This window comes from Anabrus simplex, chromosome 2 (assembly GCF_040414725.1).
Source record: "Anabrus simplex isolate iqAnaSimp1 chromosome 2, ASM4041472v1, whole genome shotgun sequence".
NCBI lineage: Eukaryota > Metazoa > Arthropoda > Insecta > Orthoptera > Tettigoniidae > Anabrus > Anabrus simplex.
The window spans coordinates 767,564,076-767,585,317 of NC_090266.1; the positions used below are offsets into that span (position 1 = coordinate 767,564,076).

Below are 21,242 nucleotides of genomic sequence, written 5' to 3' on the forward strand. Positions count from 1 at the left end.
TGACTTCCCAAGGACGTTGCGGCCATCTTCCTCCCTGACTGGAATCTGCCTTCCTGTTGCTTGCCTTGGTGCAGGCACAGATGAAGCATCCCTTCACGTAGTCCAGGATGTCTTTCCACATGTTGAACCAGAAGAATTTTCATTGGATAGACTCATACATCTCTTCACCTCCTGAATGTCCGGCTTCAGTGCTGTTGTGGAACTTCTTGAGGATGTCCATTACGTGCTGTCTGGGGATCACCACTACTGCAGACGTGTCGGAGAGGTGAGAGCTGTACATCAAGAGTCCTCCGTCAATGCGGAAGTTCTTGTAGCACATCTTGAATTCCCTCGGAACGAGTCGACTATCGGTGTTCTGCCTCCTAATCCACTGCGTCATGTTCCTACAGGGCCTGTCTTGTTTTTGCCACTGCTTGATTCCTCCCTGATTAAGTTCCTTCTTGATGGTCGTAAGGACAGGCTCCTTAGGCTCACTCTGGTGTTTTCATGGGAACTCCCTCTCGACAAGGATGCTCCTAGCTTTAGGTTCCATTGCCGGGTGCCTAGATAAGCTGTCTGCTCCTATGTTTGTCGGTCCTGGGACGTTACACACATCAAAATAAAATTCTGCTATTAACAGAGACCATCGCCAAAGACTACTTGAGACTGGCGTTATCAGTGTAGAGCTGGAACTACCTTCCCTCCAAGTAGCCTCTGAATTCGCCCATTGCTCACACCACAGCTAAGGCTTCCTTCTCGGCAGTGCAGTAGCGTTGTTCAGTGGGAGACAGCTTCCTGCTGTCCCTTCCGCCGTCACTCCTCTCCCGGAATAACACTGCTCCTAAACCGGAGTCGCTGGTGTCCGTCTGCAGGCACATCTTGCGTTGAGGGTCGGGATGGGCTAGACCGGGAGCGTTGCATATCGCAGGCTTAATGCCTTGGAATGCTGCCTCTTCCTTGCTAGTCCATCGGAACAGGCGGTTGTTATGGAGTAGATCGGTAAGTGGTATTGCCTTCTCTTCAAAGTGTGGCACGAGGCTGGTATACTATCCACACAAGCCAAGGAATTGACATACTTGTTGCTTGGTCCGGGCACGTTCAGCTTCTTCGACAGCTCGATTCTTCTCTGGTTGCCTTTCTAAGCCTTCAGAGGTTAGTACATGGCCAAGATATTCTACGCGGGACTGGGCGAAGTGCCACTTCTCCACTTGGCAAGTCAGTCCATGAATCTTTGGTCGTTCCAGTACTTTCCTCAGATGTACAAGGTGTTCTGGAAAATTCTTGCTGCGAATTAAAATGTAGTGGAGATACCCTTGGCAAAAATCTCCAACATATCCTGATAATACCTTATCCATCAGTTGCATGAAAGTGGCACGAGCATTCTTCAATCCAAAAGGCATTACTGCAAACTGGTACGATTACGATCCTCTCAGTGTCATGAAGATGGTCAGTAGTCTAGAACTTTCCTCGACCTCCACTTACCAGTATCCAGAGTTGAGATCCAGCGTGCTGAAAACCTTAGATCCGCTTACTTGTTTCAGCAAGTCTTTCAGGTCAGGCATGGAGTAGGCATCACTAATAGACTCATTCAACCTGCGGAAGTCCACACACAGTCGATACTCCCTATTCTTCTTCTTCTTCTTCTTCTTCTTCTTCTTCGGTAGGATGATAGGTGAGGCCCAAAAGGATGTAGAGGTTTCGATGAGACCTTGCACTTCCATCCCTTCAATCTTCTGGATGATGAAGTTGTGCTTATCCGGGTTGATTGGATAGGGACTTTGCTTGATGGGCGAGGAAGCGCTGCATTCAATGTTGTGCGTTACCGTGGTAGTCCATACTATTTTATTGGCAATGATTTCCGGAAAGTCCTTTAAGGTGTGTCTCAGTTCCTCTTCTTCACTCGGTCGAATATGTGTTAACTGGATATCTCCCAGGTCTACGTCGACTTCCGTATCCTTGCGAGTCTGGAGTTTTCCATTGTGCCAGGCGATCCTCAGACGTCTGTCCTTTCCCAAAAAGACTTCATGAGCTGCATAGTCTAGGATCATCTTTTATTTCAGCAGAAAGTCATGATCTAATATGATGTCAGGTATCAGGTTCTTAATCACTGCAACGTCAATTACAATAGGCATGCTCATACATTTAGCAGTTAGGTTAGTCTGTCCTTGGATGGAATAGGTTACACCGTCCGCTGCTCCCTCTACCCTTACAAGGTGATGAGACTTCATAGGTGGTAGTAATCTGGCAGCAGTCCCGTTGACAAATGAATGGCTTGCTAGGCTGTTGAGTACGGCTGAAAAATTTTCGTTGCCAATCCTTAACCCTTACCACTCGTCTCTCGGGTGAAGCCCGACATTACGATAATTCCTTTTCGGTCGCATGTCGGGCGAGACCCGACATGACATTGTATCGCCCACCGCTCGTTTGCCGTTTCTTAGCCGACAAAATAAACGATGCTATACTGTACTGCCATCTTTTGGTTCAGCGTGGAACTTTGTAGAATCTAGATATTATTAGACAGTCAGTCAATAATCTATTATTTAGAGGGCAGTGTGCCATCAGCTGTCCACTCACGCACGCGAAAGGTCGAGCGATAGTAAACAAACATGGTCGCCATGTGCTCTTCTAGTCATATATATAGTTTACTGTTCAATGTTGTATATGTCGGGTAACATACAAAACCACAGTATTTTCGCACCTCTTCATCTTCCTTATACCTTAAAAGTGAACTGGCGATGTTTGGCTTATGCACCATAACCCAACATGTGCCTGATGCTGACGGCTGGCACAATTATAATTCAACTGATCCCGATGTCAAGAAATCGCCGTTTAGCCTAAAAACTACCGTGAGGTATGAAACCAGAGACTCAATAGAGTTTTTCAATTGCTTTTTACCAATAATTTGTTCAGTGAAATTATTAACGAAACCAATTGGTATGCGATAACGATAGTAGTAGTAATAATAATAATAATAATAATAATAATAATAATAATAATAATAATAATAATAATAAAAATGCAAAATAATTTGTCTTAAGCTGCACATATTGCTTTTATTTGCTATAGTATAGCTTGCTTCAAACGTGTATAGCCTAAATACATCATTTAAAAGCAAACACTATCTCCAAAATCGTGAAAGATGAATACAGGTCATATAAGATAAAAATTCACATTTAAATACGAGTACTAGAGACAACACAGAGAACTTTAATTCTAGGGGTAAGGGTTAAGGTGATAGCTGGGCGGGGTTGGCCTATTTTACTCACTATCTGACCAATCCCTCTCCTACTTGACCAGGGTTACTTATCTGTCAGGTCTGGAGGCGCATTCCTGTTCCCGGTCCCATCCACCCCCCTCAATCCAGAATAGGCCGGACCTAGTTTTCCAACGTCGTGGTCGGGCATTTGTTCTTCAGGTGTACCGTTCATCCGCACTGGTAGCACTTCCTAACTGCACTGGTCTCTTCCTTAGTTTGCTCTTGTGTTCCTCCTGCAGCTGCCGATGTTTCTGCGTAGATCATCAAAGGATCTCGGTTGTGATACTTTCACTAGGGGTCGAATCTTATCGTGGAGTAGCTCTGTGATGTCTGGTAAGATCTTTTTTTCACTTCCATCCAGGAGCAGATGCTTGATGAGTTGGTACTTCTGTAGGACGAAGGCGCTAGCTCTCATGCCAGAGGGTTGTGCCTCAGTCAGGAGCTTCCTTCCCACAGAGCTCTTCACCCCTTCGGAATTAAACCTAGCAAGGAATTTCCTCTTGAAGTCCGTCCAGTTTAAATTTAGAACCTTCAAGTTATTCCACTAAGTAGCGGCTTGACCCTTTAATCACGGTGTGATGAGTTGCACGAAGATATCCTCTTGTAGATTAGTCCTTTCTAACAGACTGACTGATCCCTCGACGAAGCTAGAAGGGTCCTCTTCCAGTCGACCGTGGAATTCTGGAAGGCTCTCTGTAATCACCTTCGGGGCTAGGTTGTCCTGTATTGTTGGTTGGGTTTGAGGGGGTTAGAGGTGTGGCGGTACATCCTGTTTGAGTTAATCTATCTTCTACTGCATGAAGGATTCTTTCCCTTATATTCTGAACATCTCTCTTGATGGTCGAAAACCAATTTTCTAACTTCCTTCAACAGCAGAAATACGGCTTCCAAGATTTCCCTCGATGGCAGCGATACGGCTTTCAAAATCTCCCTCAATGGTAGAAATTCTCCCCTCAACCTGTTGCTTTATGACGGAAACCTAGATTTCCACCTCCTCCTTGTGGTTCATGATATCCCCTTCCAGCTGGCTTACTCTACTATCGATCTGGTCGACCTGTCCCAGTTTTGACCTGATGTCCGATGTCTGCTGCGTTAATCAATTGGTGATGTCACTAATTTGCGATGAAATTTTGTCATTTACGGTTGAAATTTTCGATTCTAGGCCCTGTTCAACTTTGTAAACCCGCGTGTACACTTGTGATATTTGTCTGGTTAAAACCGAGTTAGCTTGAGAAATTTCGTCTGAAAGTTTGTCATTTAAGTCTGAAATTTTGTCATTTACTTTCGAAAAATGATCTGCAATCTGTCCTGTTAGGCTGGAATTGACATCTGAAATTTTGTCATTTAGTGCCTGCATCATGGTCATTAAGTTAGAACACATTTTGGGAATATTTATCTCATCTTCAGATGTTTCGTCTGGATCTCTGCAGACTTCGATGAAAAACTTTTCGGGATCTTCTCCTTTTTCAGCAAGATCTTCCCGTAACCATGTCTGCAGTGATTTCTGCTCCCCGTTGGTGCGTTAGTCTTTGAGCTGTTTCACCGACACTTCTTCTAGTATCACTTGCATTTTGATCTATTTCGCGCTACACTTGTATTCACTTGTAAGTTCTTACGTCCTGTCCCATGGTTGCCAATGTTGTATCCACAAATACGCACACTAAATGCTGTCAGTTGGTACACTTATTTATTTTACCTTAACTTCACATAAACATACACATAACCTAATCAACTGTTATCACAAACAAAATACACTCAACAAACTGCCATCTTTGACAAATGCTTACCACTAAGTACATGCCACATGGAGATCACAACCTTAAAACAATTGACTGCTGACTAGCATGTCTGCCTAAACACAGCACGAGGTCACAAGTATACTCCTGTTAAACCATAACTCTTACTAAACAACTTATCTCTACCATGAAGACAACCTATTTATATATGTGCCTGGTAGGCTTATAGAAAGACACATTTCTGGTAAATTCTAGAGTGCTTAAGGCCCAGATATAATGTACAGAATATTCTACAGAGTTCTCATCTCCGACTGCCATTCTGGATATTACAGTGTGTTTCACAATTCTGTAGTGGATTACATATCATATACACAGGTAATAATAAATTATATACAGGTTCTTACATTAACTAAACTCATATAAATATCTATATACAACAAATGTTTCATGACATAACCTACAAATAACACGATCGTAAACTACTAATGATACTAATAAGTGGATGTACATTACAAGTAGTAATAATAATAATAATAATAATAATAATAATAATAATAATAATAATAATAATAATAATAATAATAATAATTCAAGCTCGGTACTTGCATTATTTACCCATGGGTGAGAGAATATTGTTTTCAAGTTATATAAGTTTATCACACTTGCATCACCCTTAAAGAATAAAGCTAGGAAAATAGTAAACTAGACACTGCTTAACTAACAAAAATTAAGTAACAACAAAAATAATATTTGGAAAACAAACAGGTAAAACAATAAAACTAACACACCACTACTCCAAATGATTAACAAAAGTGACTGAGAGCACGTGGCGATAGCAACCTTAAAATATGGCATCGTTGGAATCGCTGTCATGGAAACAAACCATTTCAAACCAGCGTTAGTAATGTTTTCTCGTTGCTAGCACTAAACATCGGACTCCAACTTTCGTGGGGCCCTAGTATAACTACTCAACCACAGGCATCATTGGAGATGAAGAAACAGTGATGTTATTACAAAATACTTACCATATCCATGCTTTCCACTAGGTAATCTACAGCTTCATCTTCAGTCATCAGAGTACAGATTGGTCCACCTGGAGAAGTATCATTATCACAGTATGCATCAGCTGCTAAAGCCATTAACTTTGGACTCAAAATTTCCAAGGCCTCAAGTGCTGGTTTTAAGTGTTTTTGTAGAATACACATATCCTGTAAAAGAAATAAAGAAAAAGATAGATTATTAGTGTGATCAAAATGCAGACATAATTTATTGAACAGGCTTAAAATAAACAAAAACTGATTTGAAAAAGAAATGTTACCTTAAGTATGCAAGTGAGTGCTCACTGTCATGAAGCATGAAAGATACAAGAAAATCCTACAATTAATTCCTAATTTAAAATCAGTATCTGTCAATGATATACAGTATTAGACAAATGGAATAAAAACAATCAATTTTTACTTAAATTATTTCAGAAAAGAGCAACTTCTTAGCAATAAGCTTTGCACAGACGAAAAATAAAAACATTGTTGCTTTATCCAAGTAGGCCCCATTTCGTTTAGAACTTATCCTTATTTCAAAGTATGTGAATGATGGTAAGCATGCAATGTACTGGTATATGCAAATGAAATATAAAAAGCAATTAAGTTGTGTGAAAATGAACAAATGTTCATATACAGTATATTATGTATATTACATATTAGTAACCAAGTCATTCAGAATAAGGAGGAGTACATGCATGGAATGAAACATAATGAATTTTAAGACAGATTATGTCATCACAGAGAAATTATATGACCATAACCATATTCTACAAAGCCTTTCTTATTTACTAGAACAAAAGAACTTCTGGGCATAACTTGAAGAATAACTGGTAGATTTCAATATGTCAGTCAAGAAAGTTCCATGAAACAGAATTAAGAAGAGAAGTAAGAGATTGTGTCCATGACGATAGAAATGGCAGAGTATCTAAATTAATGGCATAAGAGACTCACTGAAATAGCAACAGAGATTTAATCTCTCACAACACAGAGAACAGGGAGACAAGACTAAATAGAAATGACCTTCCTAACAAGAACCTGAAACTTTCTGTTTTCTAGTCAGGTATGATAACCACTTCACAAGAATAACTACCATACAAGAAATTTACTCTTGTAGGTGATTCACTTCTTACATGGTGATTTTTTTTTTTTTTTACAAGCAGCTTTACGTTGCTCCAACACAGATAGGTCTTATGGAGATGATGGGTCAGGAAAGGGCTTGGAGTGGGAAGGAAGCAGCTGTGGCCTTAATTAAGGTACAGCCCCAGCATTTGCCTGGTGTGAATATGGGAAACCACAAAAAACCACCTTCAGGGCTGCCGACAGTGGGGTTCGAACTCACTATCTCCCAAATACTAGATACTGGCCACACTTAAGTGACTGCAACTATTGAGCTTGGTACATGGAGACATTTCTTTCATCTGCTTCATTCCTCAAATTTGCTAAAAGAGGAAATCAGTTTAAGTGAAACTGGATGGCTACATGGTTGAACTTACAATTCTGCTACACAGATGGACCCTCAATAACATTCAAATTGTCTTAAAACATACATAATAGTCTTCAGCAGGAAAAATACTGTATACTGTTGCAGTATTTGATTGATTTTAAGGTCTGACTCCTTGGGTGAAGGGAACATGCCATAACTTCAGACGGCCCCAGGTTCGATTTCAACCTAGACCTGCGATTTTAAATGCGTTAGGTTAATTCCTCTGGTTTGGGGACTGGTTGTTTGTGTTTCTCTTAATACATTTCTGTGCATATAGGTACACACCACACTACCAACCACCAGAGAAGCAAGTAACAGTGAATATATCCTTCCACATAGGGATGCTGTCAGGAAGGATATCCAACCATAAAACTACAACAAACCTACATCAAGTGCTAATCCCAACAAAATTGGGAAAAAGGCCAGGGGGATTATTTGATTAATTTTAAGGCTTGAGATGTCATGGTCATATGCCCAGCACAGTAAGTAGATGTTAAGCATGTATTATAACTTGTGTGAATGGTCTGGTATTGATGAGTGTTTAGAGCTAGGATTGTAAGGGAAATAATATTATTAATAATCATGGTAATGACGCTACTAGTTTTATGTCCCACAAACTACTTTTGTGGTTTTCGGAGACGCTGAGGTGCCAGAAGTTTGTTTCACAGGAGTTCTTTAACATGCCAGTAAATCTACCGGCATGAGGATGACCTTTTTGGGCACCTTCAAATACCACTGGACTGAACAGGGTTCAAAACCACCAACTGAAGCCTAGCGCTCAACTGCCTGAGCTAGTCAGTCTTGCAAGGAAAGTTGATGATGATGCTGCTTGTTTAAAGGGGCCTAACATCGAGGTCATCAGTCCCTAATGGTACGAAATGAGACGAAAAATGAATGGATGGGTATGAATTTAAAACAATCAGTGGAGCTGACCCGTAATGCCTCGCATTCACAGAAACTGCCTTGAAACAATAGTATTACTGACCAAGGGACGGCTTCTTTAGCATAATACTGAATCGATGATGCTTGTAGTCTAAAGGAGTCCAAAATCCAAGTCATCGGCCCCAATATAAAGGTACTTATCGCTAGGAAAGTAGAATCATGGTATTTGTCATGTTGCGGTACTAATTAAAAGTAGTGTAGACTCGTAGTATTCCACACATTATGGTACTATTCACAAGTAATGAAATTTGCACATGGAATACACACCTATGGTGTTATAGATGTTGATTCCCACGGTGTTTCGCACATTGCGGCACCATTTACAGGGGTACTTATCACAGGCAAGCCAGAACCATGGTGTCGCTCCAAAAGGGGTACTAATCATAGGTAATGCACTCTGTAGCCACTAATCAAAAACCTATTTTGTTCCTAACATAGTGGTACTACGCGCAAGTAAAAGTGACCCATGGTGTTCCCCGCGTGGTGGTACTAATCACAAGTAGTTTCATGGTTCCAATACAATCATCCCTTGGTTGCCCCTTTTAGTTGCCTCTTACGACATGCAGGGGATACTGTGGGTGTATTCTTCGTCTGCGTCCCCCACCCACAAGGGGTTGTGTGTTTGGTCCGCGAGAGGTATTTTATGTCCCTCAAGTCCACCAGCAAGCTGGTTAGGACCCCCCTATCCGCCACCTGGGATGCACCACTTGGGAGTATCACCTCTTCTCCTGCTACGCCAGCGTAGTAGCAGCGTGGCTGCGAGGAAGGGAAGTAGTCGAGTTTGGAATATAACATATCATTTCAGCATTTGTCTGAAACTGAAGAAGGAAATCATGGAAACCTATTTCTAGGACAGTCAAGCCTGATTTTGAACAATAATACACTGCTCAAAAATATTAGAGGGAGTACATTTTAAACACGTGCATGTAACATTTACTTAACTGAAATGTATATATCCTGTTCACTTCTTATCACACATCTTGGTGCTATGACCAGAAAGTCAACACAATGTCGTAAACCAAAGTGGAAAGTCCTTCAAGTAATTCACATAGAGCACAAAAAGAAACATTTCAACACCTGGTAGGCCCTCCATGTGCTCGTATTACTGCCTCACATCTTCGAGGCATGCTCCCAACAAGTCTGCAAACAGTTTCTTGTGGAATTTTGCCCCACTCCTCAATAAGGACCTCTGCAAGTTGTTCAAAAGTCTGAGGTGCTACAGGACGGGCCCTTAAGTTGTCTGTCCAGCATATCCCATAAATGTTCAATGGGACTGAGGTCAGGACTCACAGCATGCCAGTCTAATGTTTGAATCGTGAAGTCGTGTAGAGTTTCTATGGTGGCTGCTGCTGAATGCAGGATAAACTGGGTATCCATTACAACCAAAATGGGCATAACATGATCCAGTACAATCTCATTGATGTACCTCTGATCATTAAGTCGGCCTTTGATTATCTGAAGGTCCGATCGGCCATCAATTGTGATGGCATCCCACACCATAACTGAGCCGCAGCCAAATCTGTCCATTTCCTGGGCTGCTGCTTCATTATAACGTTCAGCACAATGACAATATACACGTACACGCCCGTCGCACCATGTTAGATGAAAGTAATCCTGGTCTGTAAACAATATATTGCGCCAGTGACGCAGCTGCCAGTTCCTATGGTCCTCAGCGAATCAAAGTCGACCTCTCTTGTGCCGAACAGTTGATCGAGGGACCTGATGGGGTCTTCTTGGTCTTATACCTGCCTCTCGGAGTCTGCTGCGCATTGTTTGCTCACTGACACTGCAACCAGTTGCTGCTCTTAGATCACTTTGTACATCCCGGGCAGTTGCAGAGAGAACAATTCACCACATATAGGTCTTCTCTGGCTCATGTTTTCCGTTTTCCCCCTTGTCCTGGATTTCATGTGTAAGTACCAGTTGCATGAAATTGTTTCCAAACCCTCCCAACAATATATGAAGCCACATTAAGCTCTGTAGACACTGCGTGAATAGTCCAACCTTCCTGCAGTAATGTCACTGCCCGAACATGTTCTGCCTCGCTCAGATACCAGCGTGCCTGCCTCTTACCCAGAGGCCCTGGGTTCGATTCCCGGCCAGGTCAGGGATTTTTACCTGGACCTGAGGGCTGGTTCGAGGTCCACTCAGTCCATGCGATTAGAATTGAGGAGCTATCTGACGGTGAGATAGAGGCCCCAGTCTAGAAAGCCAAGAATAACGGCCGAGAGGATTCGTCGTGCTGACCATATGACACCTCGTAATATGCAGGCCTTCGGGCTGAGCAACAGTCGCTTGGTAGGCCAAGGCCCTTCAAGGGCTGTAGTGCCATGGGGTTTTGGGGGGGGGGGATGATGAAATATACACAAAGAGTATAGAGACGTATTCTTTACTTACATTCACTAGATGACAGAGTGAGACATAGCTCGTCGATTTCACTCTGAGGCATAGCACAATACATTCAACTACTGACACAAAGCCATGGCTTTTCAACGAAATATGAAGGATTCCTCTCATTCTTAAAATATGTTGGATGAAGAAGAGCAACAGTATACTGTATATCTTAATCACAGACTGCTTACACTGTACAAGTGATCAAATTCTTGTTTCTTTAATTTTTTTGAGCAGTGCATAATATGTTCATCATCACAATTGCTATATTTTTAAGAGATGCTGGAGAGTTACAATTTTGTCCCAATAAGTTCTTTCAATGCACCATAAGCAAAAGACAGTCAAGAATCAACTGACAATATTCTAACCCTAGTTCACAGTAGTAGCTTAAACCCAACCACTACTGTATATGTGCAAATACATAATTTTGCAATAAAAAGAAATTTTCACGAACTCTATAAGATCATCTCCTACAGCACACATTTAATGAAGCAAACAATTTCTTTATGTGATCAGAAAGCTTTAAATTTCACATCCTGTAGGTTCACAAGGAAGCCAAAATCAGATTCCCACATGCTGATATTTTGGCAGTTTTTGTGGTAAAGAAAACATGTAATTTTGAAGGGAAATTCATTTTTTGTTTATTCAAAATATTGGCTATCAGCTTCACCCATCTTTCAGGTATGTTATGAATACCATGCCAGAAAAACTACTTGTCTTTTGCGGCAAACCATTCGTTGAGCCATTTCCAACTTCCTCAAAATAGCTGTGGTGCTGCTCTTCGAGCGTGTATCCCGATGATGCAAAGAGGTGATAGATGGTGCCAGGTTGGGGTAGTACGGCGGGTGCAGAAGGACGTCCCATCCAAACGATTTCAAGGTGTCTGTCACTGGTTTTGTTGTGTGAGACGGCGCATTTTCGTGTAACAAAATCACTTTGCCATGTCTTCTGGCCCATTCTGGTCATCTTTTGATCAATGCACGATTTAAATTAATAATTTGTTGGTGATAGCATTGTACATTATCAGTTTCGCTGGGCTTCAAGAGTTCATAATACACAATACCGCTCTGGTCCCACCAGACACAAAACATTGAAATCACGTTTAAATTGTCGAAACCATGTCTCACATGTTCTAATCGATAGAGCGTGTTCACCGTATGTTTCTACCAGCAAACAATGACATTCCACAGCCCTTTTCTTTCGATTAAATAAGAAAATAATAATTACACTTATGTTTTAATGGTCCACCTTATCAATACCATATTATGCAATATTTACATTACATTTTTATTGCATTTTATTACATTGCATAATATAGTATTGAAAAGGTGGACCACTAAAACATAAGTTTAATTATTATTGTGGTCACAATTCAATACGGATCAAAACCATGCAGCCTATCTATATATATATATATAAAATGAAGGGTCAGGGGGAAAAAAAAACCAGGTAAGTCACTTTTTCATCAAAATTGAGATATTGTTACAGCCCGCTTCAGAGTGATCATGCGCATCTATTAAATGGTCGGAAATGGAAAAAAAGCAGGCGAGTCAGGAGAAACTAGCACTCAAAGTTTCGCTGTTAGGGGAAAGAACTAGGGAAGTCTAGCACAAATGTTGCTTTTTCTCAAGTTGTACAAATATTGACTCTCCTGCTTTTTTCCCCTGACCCTTCAAATAAGAGTTTTGTCTGTACATTGCTCAGAATTTGAAAAGAATGGGATTTCTGTATCGGTTAAGTCCACAGTAACAAGAAAATGCACTTTTTACTTTTCCGTAATTTATGTCTGTCTATCTGTACGTATGTATGTACACGCATCACGAGAAAACGGCTGAAAGAGAATTTAATGAAAATTGGTATGTAAAGTCAGGGGATGAGCCACTGCAATCTAGGCTATAAATTATTTTATTCACGCTGAGTGAAATGGTAGTTTAAGGGAAGGCTTAATATTTAATTCTCAAATATTTATCTTATTAGTGGTCCTATCGATAAATACTACATAACTAAAGTTATATAGAATTAAATTTTCGACCATTTATGTCTTATACATTTTTATCGTACCGGCTATGATAACACAGATATTAATGAATTTGTATTTTTGTTGCTAAGTCCATATCAACACCGAGCGACGAGAAAATGGGTTAACAGAATTTGATGAAAATCTGTATATAGAGTTGGAAAATAAGAAACTGCAGTCTAAGCTATAAACAATTTTATTCACCCTGGATGAAACTGTAGTTCAGGGGAAAGCGCCTAAAATTTAATTTTTGAATACCTATGTTATTGGTCCTATCGAAAATTACTACATAACAAAAGTTATTGAGAATACAATTTCCTATCATTTATGTTTTATTCAGTTTTACCATACCGACTATGATAAGAGTGGTATTTTAGAGTCGGAAGAAAACTAAATGTGAAGGCCTACAATATCAAAAGCGCATAACATTGAACAATAACAACACTACATTGACCATTGTTGGTTGTGGTGTTCTTTGGCTCTTATGCTGCCAGTCAACTCCGATAGATGGGTTTACTGCGTACCGAGTATAACAGCCGGACTGAATATTGGCGGGAAATATCTGGGGAGTTACAAAACTTTCTTCTTTTAGCATGCCATTCCTCTGGTTTATACATTTTCTGATACTGCTGGTACGTAACACACTGGTTCATCATAGTATCCAGCTATTCGATCCCTACTCTGACGCGTTGTTTTGAATGAGCAGTGTGCACACATAAGGCAGAGTAGTAGTAGTAGTAGTAGTAGTAGTAGTATGACCTGGTCTAGAATTACAATTTAGGCCTATTCCAAATTATAGCATCACAATTCACTAAATAACTCAAAATTCAACCCTGAAAAGAGCCGTTACTTAAGAAAAGCTTATTCCTTTTCACTTTTATTAAATTCTAAATTCATTTTATTCAAAATCAGCAGTGAAGAGGGGGTTTCTCCTCTGGCTCGGAGGAAAAAATTGCCTCCTAGTCAGATTTTTTCGCCGCCAGTGTAGTGAATTGAGATTTTCCAACTCATCGGGTACTCCTAGGATCCTAGGAAGGATATTAGTAAAAGGGCATAGTTTTTGTCCTGGGACACTCCACTATTCGATCACCCCCTCCCGCCAAAAAAAAGACGAAGGGTGTTCACAGATCGCTGCTGTCTGTGGCTTGGTCATTCCATCTCTGGAACTTTTGACTGTTAGATCGGCAGCGTAGTACTGTTCGTTAAAAGTGAGAAAATGTGCAGTTTTTCATTTGATCGAGTATTTCATATGAAATGAAAAACCACACTGACATCATTGTAAAGACCTACGTTCATTTCAGTTGGAAAAACCTATAAGACAGTCTTTCCGAGGATGTAAAAGGGCTGGTGGAGAGCGAGTGTCTGCCATTATAATGAAAACTAACATTACAATGAAAATTTCCTAACCCCGTCTTCATATGAAAAAAGACGTTTGGTGACTTCCCTGTCGCGTTTCTAGGGTAACGTTAAGACCTATGCAGTTCAATACAATCTTGCTCACGACGTGTACACTACTTAACCTAGCATTCTGTATACAATGTAGAATTCCGTAGCGAAGCACGGGTACATCAGCTAGTATTCTATAAATAAGAAAAGCAATGTGTGTTGCAATGTTCTTTTTCAAGCACAAACGTCGACATGATCACTGAATGATACAACACAAGCGCTAGTGTTTGGTGGACTCAGCTTGTGTGTGTTGGTACGTTAATGTCAGACGAACAAACTGACGTGTCAAATTCATATGCTGCGTACTGTTCACTAGCACCATCTCTAAGTGAAACTGGAAAAGACTTATGCATACACTTGGTACAACAAAATTATAGTAGTTGTACAACTCTGTTTCTTGAAAATTAAACCACTTCAGATTTACAAACAAGTATACCCTGCACATAGAGCCAGGATTTAGATACAGAGGGAAGCATATTCCTTCTAGGTGCATGCTTGCGAGTTTTGTTTCACAGTTCAGTATATGTAGATGTGTCATGTCCAACATTTTCCAAGATGATACCACCAGTTAATTTTTTTTTTTTTATTATTTTTTTTTTTTTTTGCCAGTTGCTTTACGTCGCACCAACACAGATAGGTCTTTTGGCAACGATGGGACAGGGAAGAGCTAGGAGTGGGAAGGAAGCGGCCGTGGCCTTAATTAAGGTACAGCCCCAGCATTTGCCTGGTGTGAAAATGGGAAACCACGGAAAACCATTTTCAGGGCTGCCGACAGTGGGAGAGTTAATTGACAATATGAGTTTACAGGTTGTGCATTCATTGAATGAATGTTGATGCCCATGCAGTAATGATAAAATTGCACAGAATTTTACTGATTTATCTATCATCTGTTATCTAGTATACTATCTAACAGTAATGAAGTCAGTAAATGAAAACCTACAACCTGTTTTCCAGTTTTGACCAGGTCAAGGATGTAATGAATGAACCATATATATAGGCTATTATTACAATGGGGTCCCCACTCCCAATGACTGATAAATGCTATGAAATGATAATGGAGAGTGTTTCTGAAATGAATGATGACAGGGATAACCAGACTACCCAGAGGAAAACCTGTCCTGCCTCCGCTTTGTTCAGCACAAATCCCACATGGAGTAACCGGGATTTGAACCACGGTATCCAGCGGTGAGAGGCCGACGAGCTGCCGTCTGAGCCACGGAGGAATGAAGTCAGTAAAGTGTTATGTAAATGTTATCACCTCTGTAAATCTTGACAACAGTCTTCAATATTGTATGAGTACATGACTAAAAAAGTTGTCAAACTGCCTGTAAACAAACTTGCATATAGCCTTGCTTACTGAATACAAAACAAGTCAAAGTATATCAGCTGAAGTCATACCACCAGGAAGGGGGGACAATCATCTGGTTGTGGACACTGTACGGAAGTTGGATTATAGTGAGGAGATCTATGTTGAAGTTTGATTGATTGATTCACTTTATCAGGAAGGATTTATCAACAAGGGAGTTGTAAAAGTTGTCACACTCAAAAGTAAATGGAAGTGACATGGTTGAAAACATGGAATTACAACAGGTAGAACTGAAAACTTACTATTTACAGCTCACCTGCAGGTTACAACTACAACCAATGACTAAAATCTGGTAGATACAGCTTGGAGGACCCCAAGAATAATACTAGTATGAAAATGATTTCTTGGCAGCCATAGGAAGTCGTATGGCTACTCAAACTGTACGGAATAGGCTGTGCAATGCTTTGATGGCCATAGCAAGGCCTAGCTCCTCTTCTTCTTCTTCAACATCATGGGGCGTGTTATAAGTAGAAATAACACCGTGCACTATGTATGTACTGCTCAGCATTGGTAAAAGGTATTCCTTTACAACCATTAGCAACAGGTTTGGAGAAATTCTGGAGGTGGTGCCTGAGAGACAGTGCAATTTACAAGACTATGCAGAATTACCATTGAGAGGCAGGACAAACTGTACCATCAATGACTTAATGTGTTGATCTATTGTATTGAGAAATAGACCTTGTTACAATCTATAGCATTTCTGAGCATATTTAATGGGTATTCTGAATGCAAGTCGCACAATCAACATCACCACCATGCTGTGCCGTATGCTCAAGCAGGCTCGTGAGCTCAGCTGCAGCATCAGCTATTTGGCATTCGGCAACCAAGTTATACCAGTATTTTCACAATTCTGATTTTAGTAAAAGCATTGAGATTCATAGCTATGATTCACAAAATGGTGAAAGCTATCAGGTTATTGCAAATCAAAAGTCAAGACGTAAAAATGACAAGAAATGATGTGGAACTTTGAAGCACAATATGATGCACTTAAATTGAAAATAAAAGGTATATTAAAATAATTACAAAAATAATAAAGGATGATAATTAATGGCTCAGGCGGCAGTGTGCCAGCCTCTCAACATTGGGTTCCACGGTTCAAATCCCGGTCACTCCAAGTGAGATTTGTGCTGGACAAAGTGGAGGTGCAGAAGATTTTCTACAGGTACCCTAGCTTTACCTGTCATCTTCACTGGCATGAATCACTGCTCCAGAGAGGTGCAAGACACTTTGGCAGCTGGCACAATTTCTATCCTCACCGCTAGATGGGGGCTTCATTCATTCCATTCCTGACCCAGTCAAACGACTGGGAACAGGCTGTGGATTTTCATTTCAAATTTAAAAAAAGAAGAATTTGTAAGTGCTAATTTCATACTACTGTACAATCAATCATCAATTTCCCTTTTGAGTTGACATCTCTGCTTCATCCTGTCTCTCCACCATTTCTCATCCAACACTGTCTTCCAGTCCAGGTTCCGTTGTCATATGCTCTTCTTAATGGAGTCCATCCATTGCAATCTTTGTCTCCCACATCCTCTCTTCCCTTTCATCTGTCTTTCCAGTGCTTATCTTGGCAGTCTTTCTTCCTTCATCTGCTTGACATGTCCAAACCATCTCAATCTGTTCTGTTCCAGTTTTACATATTACATACTATCCACTTCATTTCCGTATCGATATTGTAATCAAGTTAACTAATGAAAAAGGTTCCACCTGATCGATACTTTCCTTTTTTATTATTTAGCCTTCAGCTAAACTTTTGTCATTAAAATTTACAGTACATGTTTTGATTGCTTAGGAATCATCATCAGCTGTTTTACATAATGCTTAGGTGAAAAAAGAGCATAAAACAATTAGGTGGTGGGGTGAGGGGGGGGGAAGATACGTGGAGAGGGGGGGAGGGCAATTGTTAGTTAAAGATTAAAAACTTATACAAATAAAAAAACGATTTTTTAAATTAAAAAGTCTTTGGTTTTGTTACCTCTACTACAGTGGTAACACAAAACAAGGCACAAACAGAGTTAAAAGGGGAAGGTAAGAGCAAACTACACAATATAAGAAAGCACTACACACTCGGAACAGTAGTTGGCATTACTCGGATCTCCAACAAAACATGTACGTAAATATCAGTAGGGCCAACTAGTGAACAACAAACCGGGAAGATGAAAAGGCTGGGAACCTACCAAAGGCATGGACATGGCTTAGATAGCGGATTCCGAAAATAAATCACCATGATCCTTAGATTTGAAAATTATTATTTACAAAATAATCTTACAAATACATTCGAAGTTACGAGCTATAAGTTCAGTGGTATCCATAGCTTATTTCGTAGCAGGGTAAATTCAAATTTCAAAACAACTATACATCTAGTTACCAATGCAGTAGTACAATGCAATTTACAGGTTATCCAAAGTCTAGCGTACCTCAAGTGATACAGAACTACCAGAGGCAAACCCCAAGGGAAATAATATTAAACTACAATACACATATCTTAGTGAAACAAGGAATGGGAATGCCTCGGAAACGAACAGGTAAGTCCAGCTGAAAAACTAAGGCGTCATAAGTAACTAATTTGGTGAATCTAGGCGAGGTTAGGGCAGACTCCTGTATGAAAAGCAAATCGGAACATTACAGAAATTTTAGCAGGAACGGAATTCAAGAGTGCTTACCCGAGGAGAGTGCCATCCCGGAAGCCGGGGGACGTCAACCAGATAGGCTGCTTGCAGTCAGATAAACCGAGACCGACAGAATTCAGGATACAGAATTAATTCGAACACTGCCTCGCTCACTATATATAGGAATTACTGGCCTTGGAGGCAGCCAATCAGCGTGCACGTGTTCCCTATCGCCACCTAGACTCACCAATCACAACCTTACTTTCGATCGCGAACTTTGACAACATTCTAGAATACGCATGATCGCGAAAGTTGTATTTTTCCAGAATAGACAGAACACACTTTCTAGAACACATACCAACAAAGTAACACACCCTGTACAAAAGTTATGTAACTTTCTGGATCTTTCCAGGAACTATAGACAGAATTCTAATATTTACAAATGCCTATGTTACAACATTATACAGTAAAGGTTAGGTCAATAAAAATAAAACGTCATATCATATCATATCATATCATATCATATCATATCATATCATATCATATCATATCATATCATATCATATCATATCATATCATATATCATATCATATATCATATCATATCATATCATATCATATATTCCACTCGCATTACATAGTTCACTTGTAACATCTTCCTCCCCCCGAAGTCGAGCCCTGCTCGACCAATGAAATAACCTCACTGGGGAGCAAGCGATAGAACGTTTTCACACAGTACCGATAGTAAAGGTACATTACTTTAACACACCTGATTTCTTGAAGTTAATTTTGTCATAACCAACAACACAAACTGCCATATAATTTTCAAAAATAATATAGTTCCACCTCTTGATTAAATATCACAAAATCCACATGGATTGTCACATTGCACTTCAAAATGCCTTCTTTCACAGATGATTAGACAATTTGTAGTCTGACCACCAAATCATGTACACCATACTTTCTTCCAAATGTTAGAAATACCAAAACTTCTCACTTGCTGCTAACAGTTTTGCACTACTTTCCCACAACAGTCACAGCACAGCTAGGCCACAGGTTCTTGCTAATGATGCGGCTGCCGACATGGCCGTTTGCCGCCAGCCTCCATTCAATGTCAGTCCAAACTCGACACCTAGGTGAAATGCAGTTCAGTGGTCTCTTGCACCAAATAAGCAGGGGTGAGACACCGTCCAGTCCGCCTGCCACCAATAGGATGTTCCCCGCAGGATAGTGGTGCCGGATGGTGACGCCCAAGGCACACAGTGTGCCTCCCAATTTGGAACTTCAGGTTCCTGCCCGAACAAGCTGGTCACTGCAGCCGCTGTAACACACACAAACCGCAGCAGACAGGGGAATACTTTGAGGGGAAAGTATGCTGCTGGGCTTAAGATCGCGTAGTCACCCCGTGGGTGGCTTAATGAATATGCAGGAGGGATTCTCCCTTGCACACAGGGATATTAGGGCACTAGCCCCGGGGTAAGCCCTGCTATCTACAATTCACGTGACAAGATTATGGTGGGGGTGAAAAGAAACTACAGGAGGGTGCCATAAACCTGACCGTAAAAGGAAGAAAATTCCAAGTAGTGACCCTAAACCAAAACTTATCTAACTTATAATACTAAATCGATTACACTAGAGGATACCTAAAGTATTCACTTATACAATTACTTACAACTAACTTACAATAAAACTATTATTATCTTATAACTGAAACCTTATAAATAACCTTACAATAAAATTATTTTATAACTAAATTCTTACAAATAACTTACAACTAAATCTACAAGGTCACCAACAATGGTATTTACCCTTCCATACCAGACTTAAGGTACCTTGATCTGGGAGATGTACTCTGCTGATCCTTCTCCTTTCGGGGTCACTCACCAACAATGTCACCGGGGTAAGGAACTTTAAGATGGTGCAGGGACCTCGAAACCTGGGGGCCAACTTACTGATAACATGGTCCGCAGCACTACTGACAGGATGTGTCCTAATAAACACCTGGTCACCCACAGAGAGCTCGTGCGGTCTTCGGCCATGGTTGTAATCAAGCTGCACCTTAGTGTAATAAACCTTCAAGTTCTTTCGTGTACGGTGCCAATTAGCTCGGATCTTTTCTGGGCTGACATCGTCGGGCAGAAGATCATTAATTGATCATAAGTTAGATAGAGGAGAATTTGGAGTAAAAGCCAACATCAATGAAGCAGGGGTTTGCTTGTGGCTTTAATGGACAGCAGTGTTAAATGCAAATGACAACCAATTCAATGAAGAATCCCACTTGGAGTGGTCTGAGGAGTGATAAGCGATTAGGGCAGATCGCAGGTTACGATTCTCTCTCTCAGCATAATTGAGCTTCGGGTAATACGGGGTAGTGGTTACATGAGCAATGGATAGATCAAAGCAGAAATTCCGGAACTGGGCAGAAGTAAAGGCTCTTGCGTTATCACTTACCAAGAATTGACAGGGTCCAAACGAGGCGAATATCTGTTTCAAGCACGAGATGGTGGTGTTGGCGTTAGCCATCCGAATGGGGAACAGCCACGTAAAACGCAAAAAGGCGTCAACACACACTAGTATGAAACGATGACCATTCCGAGATCTCGGGAAAGGACCAATATAGTCTATGAACAGTCTTTCCATGGGGCGAGAAGCTTGCTCAGAAGACAAGAGACCTAGACGAGTATTCGGGGCAGGATTACTGATGTTGCAAATCTTACAGGACTTGACAAGGGTACGGATCTCACTATCCATGGATTTCCAAATAAAGTGATTACGGATTTTTTCTCTTGTTTTGAAAACGCCCAGATGACTGCCCACTGGGGATTCATGAAAGTATTTGAAGAGACCCGGGACCAGGTTAGTTGGGACTACAATTTTGGGGTCTCTGCGACCACGAGCAGGACAACACAAGACACCATTCTTAAGAATATAGGGCTTAACATGCTCACCGGATTTAATCCTGTCGACAATGGCTTTTA

General features: G+C 40.7%; 1 protein-coding gene across 1 annotated transcript in view; it reads right to left on the reverse strand.

Annotated features, from left to right (window-relative positions):
• MAN1 (LEM domain-containing inner nuclear membrane protein MAN1) overlaps positions 1-21,242 on the reverse strand; it is a 245,323-nt gene that overhangs the window by 178,723 nt on the left and 45,358 nt on the right. The window contains exon 2 of the mRNA XM_067140044.2: positions 5,997-6,179. Within this exon, the coding sequence (XP_066996145.2) occupies positions 5,997-6,179 (183 nt within the window). The remainder of the gene's footprint in view (positions 1-5,996; positions 6,180-21,242) is intronic.